The sequence below is a fragment of the Pomacea canaliculata genome, linkage group LG10 (genome assembly GCF_003073045.1).
Source record: "Pomacea canaliculata isolate SZHN2017 linkage group LG10, ASM307304v1, whole genome shotgun sequence".
NCBI classification, from domain to species: domain Eukaryota; kingdom Metazoa; phylum Mollusca; class Gastropoda; order Architaenioglossa; family Ampullariidae; genus Pomacea; species Pomacea canaliculata.
The window spans coordinates 22,741,329-22,750,718 of record NC_037599.1 but is presented as its reverse complement, the minus strand read 5'-3'; the positions used below and the strand labels follow the sequence as shown (position 1 = coordinate 22,750,718).

Sequence of the window (9,390 nt, the reverse complement as noted above, 5' to 3'; positions counted from 1 at the left end):
TGCTGGAGGCGAGGGCTTGCAGAGCTTAACAAATTCCTGCTGTCACTCTGCCACTCGGCACATTTTGTCTTTGATGTAAACAGATGTGTTGTTGTGTTGTTATAGCACTGCTACACCCCAGCGTGCTTACAGAAGGCGATCAAGAAAGATGGACAAAGGTCGGGGAGAAGAAAGAAAGACGTTCGGCACTTAGCTTGAAAGATTGTAAGATTGTAAGATTGTACTCCTTTGTAACTATTACCCAGAGATTCCAAGACAAATGTCCCTAAAACACGGAGAAAGAGAAAGTTAAAAGCAAGAACTGTACAAGTAACATGTCACGAAAAGTCACAACAATCAGTAAAGGATAGAAAAGCTATGCACCAACCTTTTCTCAAATATTTAAACATTGAATGTTCATTGTAAGGCAGAAGTAATAATTATTTCTTATGGTACTATATTTGTCAGCGCTACTTTAAGAATAAAGGAAATTTCTTCAGAGTTGAAGAACAGGAGCGAAATTCAAGTCTGTATTTACGTGCTTGTAATATTTTTAATGTTCTGTTTCCTTCCAGGTGTGTAGTCAACCATAAAAACCATCGAGAACAGGCAGAAGGGGTTAATATGCAATGCCGCGGATAGCAAGCTTCGATCCTGGTGGTGATCAAGAAAAGTTTCAAGAGATGCAGCAAGAACGTCCCAGAAACCTGCGTGGGGATGAAGCAAAGGATTCTATTTCGTGGTTTTATTTTGAGGCAACTTTACAGATCTTCGAGTAACTAAAATCGAAGCTCTTCCGAGTTTTTAACTGCTAGTGCTGAACCAATCTCAACTAGTTTTTCTTTCATTAATTTTAAACTCACGACTACAGTCGGTTAGGTGAGCTCGCTAGGAGCCAGATCATGGACCACCAGTGTCAAATACCTAGTGATGCTGACTAATATGAGAAAGTTTTTACATCCTGCAGCTTGCCCCAGGCGTCGTGCTGCTCAGTGCGAAAGACAGCAGGTCCCTAAGGGGCCAACCGTTAAGATGCTAAAACAGAGCAATCAACCAAACTGATCCTAAAACATTAGTTGCTTAGCTGAGAGTGTTTGTGTCTGTCTTTCTTTCTTATGATATGACACCAGTAAGGCAAGGTTCTGTGAACTTCTTCCACATTCGGAGAAAGACCAGAGCTGACTGTTAGCGATCCTGCCAAGTCCACAGTCCTGTGTCATGTATGCCACGACAGTACTGTGGGGTGTATGCGGCAGCTTGCAGCAGACGTTAAGGCCCCAGGCCACACGTGCGGACACACCGACAGAACGCACTTTCACTCTGCATGCAGTGTGAATATTTGCAAGGTCTCTCTGGAGTCGGGGTCTGAAGTCTCTGCACACTGTATACGGGGATCATTACAGACTAATGAGGGTGTTAAACATCATCCACCCAAATAAGCTGGAGGCGAGAACAGGTCCTGATTGGGTTAGGTTTTTAAACTTCTAAGTGGAACTTGAGGTGGGTACAGGGTGAGGGTGGAGGAATATGCAAGGATCTGGGCTAAAATAGCCCGATGTTCCTGCAGTAATTATTTTTATGCGTCCATTAAATCAAATTTTTTCACTAGTAAAACTAATAAGGTTTGCAGTATTTTGGCATCCTTTTAATGCATCTTTTTGCGGTTTTGTTACCTTTCTTTTTTTTTCTTTTTCTTTTTTTTTAGTAATTAGGTGGTTTGTCTTCATATGTCATTTTGAGGGCAGCACCTGAACAGTACATTGCTATCTGTGCTTGTGTGTGCGCGTGTGCTTGTGTGCATGCATGCAAAAGAGTGAAAATCGATCAAAAAGCTTTAATCGAACACCGAAACACATAGCATTTGTTTATAGAGACAACAGGTAGCCACAAAACACGTGTGTACTGTAGGCCCTTTAAGGCGACCGTGTATACATACAAAGTATGAGAAACCCACAAATTAGTTCTCTTAGTCTATGAGAAGTCCACAAAGTTGGTATTCTCAGTCTGACCCGTCTTAATGGACACTTGACTAGGATCAATGAAATCACTGATGCCGCATTGGTGTACAAAGGGAAGCAACTCCTCTTTCTCTTTGCTCTCAATACAAGCTCAGAGTTGTCTCCCGTTCTTTGTACAAGTCAAACGCCGTAGTAGAGCTATACCACTCTGTCCCAGTCACACACACATACCGCTTATTTAAATAAAGTAAATGAATATGCAAACATTGTTCTTCACATAATTGCTTACTTTTAATATATTTGGCATAGTTTTAAGCGATTATGCACGTCACAAGAAAATATGCAAGAAAAAAAGCATGACGAGATACTTCTATATATTTATCTATTTTTATTTTAAAGTACTTATGGTGCCAAATACAAAAAATAAAGTCAATGAAACAGTTTATTAAAAATAAATAAACATTCTAAGAGGTATGCTCTGATATTCCTTTTTTGAGTTTTTCACCAGCCTACACAACGCAAACTAACAGACACAAATCCATGCAACTAACGGAAACGCATTTGACGCCGAAAAGAATATAAAAAGCATAATGGATGTATAAGTGGTGCACATAAATTTCAGTCTTAAAGAGTAGTCTGCTCTTTAGTTTGTCAGTCAATATTTAGTGCTCTCATTCGCCTAGAATATAACTTTCTCTAAATTGACAACAAAGTCAGGACAGAGAAAAAGCAAACACCGATATACTGAAAACCACTAAAGTAAACGAAGTGGTTGAAACCTAGATGTAGATTAATTTACTTTCTTGCTTTTCAACACAGGAACAATTAATGCTAAGAAAAGTCGCTATTTTCTAGAAAATAAAGTGATATACCTATAAAGTTAATATTCTTCTCCCTCTCCTTCTCCTTCACCCTCGCCCTCTACGGAGTCGACGCCGACCTCCTCGTAGTCCTTCTCCAGGGCTGCCAGATCCTCACGGGCCTCGGAGAACTCGCCCTCCTCCATGCCCTCACCCACGTACCAGTGCACGAAGGCGCGCTTGGCGTACATGAGGTCGAACTTGTGGTCGAGACGGGCCCAGGCCTCGGCGATGGCCGTGGTGTTGCTCAACATGCACACGGCACGCTGCACCTTGGCCAGGTCACCACCAGGTACCACTGTAGGAGGCTGGTAGTTGATGCCCACCTGTCAAAAGAAGATATTCTATGAAAGGAACCAGTGGTCAGCTATACCAATGCCAGAATGTAAAGTTAGTTTCTTTCCAGTCTCATATAAAATTTACTTTCAAAAACAAAGTGTTTATTTTAATTTTTTAACCATAAGTACCTTAAATCCAGTGGGACACCAGTCGACGAACTGGATGGTGCGCTTGGTCTTGATGGTGGCGATGGCGGCGTTGACATCCTTGGGCACGACATCACCGCGGTACAGCATGCAGCAGGCCATGTACTTGCCGTGGCGAGGGTCGCACTTGACCATCTGGTTGGCCGGCTCGAAGCAGGCGTTGGTGATCTCGGCCACCGTCAGCTGCTCGTGGTAGGCCTTCTCCGCAGAGATGACGGGGGCATAGGTGACCAGAGGGAAGTGGATGCGGGGGTAGGGCACGAGGTTAGTCTGGAACTCCGTCAGGTCGACGTTGAGGGCGCCATCGAAGCGCAGTGAAGCGGTGATGGAGGACACGATCTGACCGATAAGACGGTTGAGGTTGGTGTACGTCGGTCGGTCGATGTCGAGGTTTCGTCTGCAGATGTCGTAGATAGCCTCGTTGTCTACCATGAAGGCGCAATCGGAGTGCTCGAGGGTGGTGTGTGTGGTGAGAATGGAGTTGTAGGGCTCAACCACGGCAGTAGAAACCTTTCACGTAGACAATGAAAATTTCTGTTCATTTTGAATTCATTTCATAAATATAAAGACGACAACGCAGTTCTTACAAGTAGTAACCATGAACATATAGGTGCTAAAAAACGTGTACAGTATTTGTGTAGCCGTGTAAAATGATCACGCAAAGCAAAGTCAAGAGTGAGTCTTCTGTTTTATAGCTACATAGAGTGTTCAAATACAATGTTTCTGAGAACGCGAGGGCCTTTAGATGGGAAAAGATGATCTTATTTGCTGTGTGGGCGTTGTTATCTTTATGAGGATGCATCTTGTCTTCGATCAGCTGTTTGAACAGTTACTGCCTACAGTGACCTTTGACAGACGCGTCGACGTAATCGCTCAAAAATCTCAGGCGAAAAATATACGAAAGACATGATAAAGAAAGGAACAAAGAAAAAGGAAGGAAAACTTTTGGGGACCTGAGGAGCAGGGTACACAGCAAACTCTAGCTTGCACTTTTTTCCATAATCCACAGACAGACGTTCCATCAGGAGAGAGGTGAAGCCAGAGCCGGTGCCGCCACCGAAGGAATGGAAGATGAGGAAACCCTGCAGCCCCGAGCACTGGTCAGACAGCTTGCGGATGCGATCGAGGACGAGGTCGATGATCTCCTTGCCGATGGTGTAGTGACCGCGAGCGTAGTTGTTGGCAGCGTCTTCCTTACCGGTGATGAGTTGTTCGGGGTGAAAAAGCTGGCGGTAGGTTCCGGTGCGAACCTCATCTAAAATGGAGAAAAGTATGTTAGTGAATGGTAGAGATACTTATGAGTAAGAAACTGTTTCTGAAATATTTGTTACATTGTTCACAATTATATTTTCTCTATTTGACATGTTGTCATATTTTCTCACCGACGACGGTGGGCTCGAGGTCGACGAAGACTGCACGTGGCACGTGCTTCCCGGCGCCCGTCTCGCTGAAGAAGGTGTTGAAGGAGTCGTCGCCTCCTCCGATGGTCTTGTCGGACGGCATCTGACCATCAGGCTGGATGCCGTGCTCCAGACAGTACAGTTCCCAGCAGGCATTGCCGATCTGGATACCGGCCTGACCAACGTGGACGGAGATGCACTCACGCTGTGAACAACATAAATCATCACACTGTAAAAGTTCTTCTGCTTTTTATCCTTCCTGAACCAATTGCGAAACTGATTTATTAGGATATAAATGTTAACCAACGAGATGGTTAAGCTCCTCCTCTAGGCTAGACAGAAATTTCATATCTTGAACAATGATTTGTTGATCTCAATTTATCGACAAATTGATGGGAGTCGATGATTTATGAAATCGTTTACTGTTTATTCTAGTTGTAGTTAGTAGGTAGCAAAATATGAAAGTCATGTTAGAAACCTTTAAAAAATACTTTGTGATTAGATTTAGCAGCCTAATTTTTTACTCAAAATAAAATGCGTTTTCGGCATCATGTGCATTACTCACCATGTTGCAGCAATGAATTGCTTTCTACTCAATGAGAAAAAAAAACAGAATGTAGCTGTAGATCAGCAGAATTTAGAAGTGTGCTGTAGTTTGGTCCAAACACTACCTCTGCTGATTTATTTCTCCGGGTATCCCTTCTTTATACCAGACACGAGGTTGCCAAGGGTTGCAAAAAGGAAGAAAACAGTTTGGATTCAGAAGACCCACCTTCTCCACCCTGCCAAGCGCGATGTTCAGATCGACGTGTCGATCAAGACTAGTTTGTCGCCACCAATGCCAGTACGAGTTCGCCCATTGTCAGGCACTCGCTGTACAAACACAAGCCTTAGTGATGACATCGGTTTGCTTGTTGTTTGTCAGCAACAGCGACGTCAGCACATCATTTGTCGTTGATGCGGTCCGCGACGAAGGTCAGCCGTTGAGGTTCCTGGGAGCTTGCGCAACTATGTGATATTCGTTTTGAGATGTCCAAACAAGCAGATCGTCTGTTACACTGTTACGCTAATAAACATTAATTCATGAAGTTAATAACAGGGCTATTGTGATCATAACTGAAAGATCACGATGGTGGTGATAATAGTTTGTATGGACTTTTTTAGGCAAAACATCTAAACATTATCTTTATGGTGATTCGCCTTACAGAACCTACCCGTCTTGTGTAATCCTATCCACTGACTTGTTATTATTTCCATTATAATCCCAGTTAAATTTCTCAATTAAAATAATTAACGTTTCCATTAACATCTCCCACGTCTGTTTAACCGTCACGACAAATATGTGGTTCAAGGATTAAACAAATGTCAGGGAATTACATGAAGACAGGAAAGACATACGGAAATGCAAGACAGATAAATTGATAGATATAGATACCATATTAATTTTTAATTTTAATGCAAAACATACGGCTAAGAGCTTCGAGTGGTCGACTGAGCGAAGCCATGTAAAGGGACGCTACCAATAACTTTTTCTCTGCGTGTAGAAAATCGATAGCCTCCCTTTGTCCATTACGGCGTCTTGCGCTGTAGTAGAAGGCAAACAAAACCTTTACATTCCAGGAGAAAAAAAGCAGTACTCAAATGTAACTTTCGACGTGTATACACACGCCTTCTTCAGCAACCCAAAGCTTGCAACATCTTGGTTTGTAACAGAGTGGGGCTCTCTCTGCTTAATCTCCTTTTCTTTGAGCCAAAGGCGCTGAAAAAACTTGTTTTGATGCGCTAAAAAAATGCGATTTTTTTTTTTTCCTGAAAGCAAGTTTTCGTGCAGACGTCTTATTTTACTCTTTCAGGACCTTTGAAAATGTACGGGTATGTAAGAGGTCAGGTCATGTAGGAGGTCAGTTCATACAGGCAGTCACCCCGAGGAAACTTGTTATTTTTGGATTCTCTCTACCACAACCTCCACTCCCCACCCCCCTGATCGTCACTCATATTCTCTGTCCAGGTAGGTCTGTGGCAGTCTCGTGCCACTCCACGTACGTCTGTCAGTCATGTTTACTTGTGTCATATATCGAGCCCTGAGTCACACGCGAGACTCACATAGTCATGGTGGTACGCGAGCTTGTATCATAAAAATCATAACAATCGTGTGATTTATAAAGCACGTGATCACGCTCATGAAGGAGCATGCTCTCAGAGCTTGAGGAAAAAAAAGACATAAACAGCACACGATGAACGGAAGGGTCAACAACAGTAGTGACAAGTAATAACAGATACTAGTTGTAATCCTCGTGTAACATGCGTGTGTGTGAGAGCAAGTGTGCGTCCGTGGAAGCGAGAGAGAGAATTAAAGAGAGACAGATCTTCTCTTCTATCATTACTTCCCCAAACCTAACTTTCCTCAATTTCCTTCTCTTCTTGTTAAAATTTGTGTCAGCATGCACTCCTCTTTATCCTGGGTGGTTCGGTGGTGCAACAGTTAGCCCTGGCACCAATATAGTGATGATCAGCTGTCCGAGGTTCAAATCTCGTCTCAGGCACGCTGTTCATTTTCTGCATGTGGCATCTGTTTACAGGGCTGGCTGCTAAGCTGTGATATACCCTTAGATGCTGGGTTGGCGTAAAACACCAGTAGCTCCTCCTCCTCCTTTTTGTCCCAGAAAGTTTAACTTCTTTCTGATTTATTTGATAGTATTATTCTTCGTATCCTGACACCTGCTGTTTACAGTTTAAAGGGGCGCAGATGAAGTCGTTCCGCGGACACTATTCACAAATTATTATCTTACTCGCCTATTATCAGAGCTGCATCTGTCGACACTTGTCTGTTAAAAAGGGCTTAGAAGTGAGGGAATTTGGAAAGCCTGATTCCTACACAATGTAACCATCATTGCTTGTTACTCCTCGAGGAGCATATAGCTGCAATGGGCTAAAAATATTATCAGTAATATGTGCACCAATATAAGCTACTCTCCCAACCCCTGACCCGAGATTCTAACAGTCGAGAAGGAAAAATAGCCAAGAGAAGTTAAGGGGTGGATGAAGGACCGTCTATCGGACACAACACAACATGTTGTGGGGACGTTGCTAAGGAAGGGTGGGTGGTAGTTGTTGACTCAAGCTCACGAGCTTGTGATACACCACTACACCCCAGGCACTCACGTCGCAGTGTTTGTGTTCAGCGGACTAGACAGATGTGGGGGTAGTACGGGTGGCAGGTGTTCTCCGCCACCCCGCCAAGCAAGAGACAACATGTCGCAAGACAGAGCGGGTACGAATCCCCTCCAACTGGTATTCCACCCTACAGGTCTTGATATGGTGAGCACCGAGTTATAGGCACTTGATTGCACTCCCTCCCCACTCCACACCCTCCCTCAAAGGTGTGTGACTAGAACAATGAGTGTAACCAGTCTCTCTGCAAGAACGAATATAACAAACTACCTTGATTGGTCTTTGACCTGGAAAAATAATTAAGTAAAATTGATCGGCAAAGTTTGAAGGAAGATTTATAACACTGGTCGGTTGTGTTAGCCACACATCACAAGCATGAACATTAATCACTGGTCTCACAAATGATTCGTGTAAAAACTCCTCCTGATGATTCTAGATACACACAAAAAATTTCCTTAGCGATCCTAATGAACCTCTAAGATTCGAACGGCAAAATCGAATCGACAAACACACCTAGCCTTTTTACCTGTGTCCGGGGACAGCCTATCAATAATCAATATTCACTTCTTCAAAGTCTGATGACACCGCGTGTAAATAACGGGATATTTACCAGCCTTGCAACTGTCAAAACAACAGCAAAAACAACACAAAAAAACCTAGAGACACACACTCACAAATACCAGACACTGTAGCAACGTTTGTGCTTCCAGAAAGAAGACGACAAGGGGGTTAGGGGGGGTGATCATATCCTACAATTCCCTTTTTGAAAAGCTGGACACCTACAGGCTGGGGTTGGAGCGATACACGTCACGCCAGTAGCTGAAGTTACACTTGAACCACACGGGGGGGTCATCAACGGTCCCACCATGGACGTGTATATAATACAAGTTCGTGGTCCCACCAGTTCCGCAGGCGCGCCGACCGTTCAACGCGTGATTGATTTGCCTTCGCGACCACGGTTTGTTTGGCTTGTGTTTACCTACCGTAACTACGCACACCTGGAGTGCTTCATACCTGAGCTTTATTTAGCTACACGCACTTTGACAAGTGAGCGGCGAGCTCTCGATAAATGCTGTAGTTAGCTGGCCTGGACCAACTTCTACAAAATAATTAGTTTTATTTTGCTCGAATGATCACTGAAACACACTGAAACAGATGCCTAGATAGTTGTGTTATTTTGTGCAAGATTCCTGTCTTCACAGTCAACCATGTTTGAGGGCAGGAAAAAATATTTAAGAAGCAAAAAGTATGTCTGAATAAATAAATAAATACATAAATAAATAACATCGAAAATCAAGTTCAAATTCCAAAATATTCCTTTCTACGGCCGGACTGGTTATGTATGGGGATTTTACATGAACTTCTCTGACAACTTTTTTAAAATGAAAACTTGATTACTACTCATGATCACAGAGAGAGGGGGGGGGGGTACATTGATTTCTCGAAGTATCCACTTGCGGCTATGAACTGAGACAGGGTCAGCAAGCCGTCACGCCTCAATGATTCAGTAGGTCATGGCACGCGACACGGCTCCAGG

At 43.5% G+C, this 9,390-nt stretch overlaps 1 protein-coding gene across 1 annotated transcript; it reads right to left on the bottom strand.

Moving 5' to 3' along the window:
- Positions 1–2,780: 2,780 nt before the first annotated feature.
- LOC112573557 (tubulin alpha chain, testis-specific-like) lies at positions 2,781–5,265 on the bottom strand. The gene is made up of 5 exons (XM_025254038.1): positions 5,248–5,265; positions 4,665–4,887; positions 4,236–4,537; positions 3,265–3,792; positions 2,781–3,123 (listed from the first exon to the last, which is right to left on the bottom strand). The coding sequence occupies exons 1-5, from the start codon at positions 5,248–5,250 to the stop codon at positions 2,818–2,820; spliced, it is 1,362 nt and encodes a 453-aa protein (XP_025109823.1). The 5' UTR covers positions 5,251–5,265; the 3' UTR covers positions 2,781–2,817.
- Positions 5,266–9,390: the final 4,125 nt, after the last annotated feature.

What these genes read in the sequence shown, in the direction of transcription:
- LOC112573557 (XM_025254038.1), bottom strand. An exon ending in CTGTGTACCCTGCTCCTCAG is followed by an intron (nt 3,793 to 4,235) that starts GTCCCCAAAAGT and finishes TCTACGTGAAAG; the next exon opens with GTTTCTACTGCCGTGGTTGA. An exon ending in GGTGTCCCACTGGATTTAAG is followed by an intron (nt 3,124 to 3,264) that starts GTACTTATGGTT and finishes TTCTTTTGACAG; the next exon opens with GTGGGCATCAACTACCAGCC.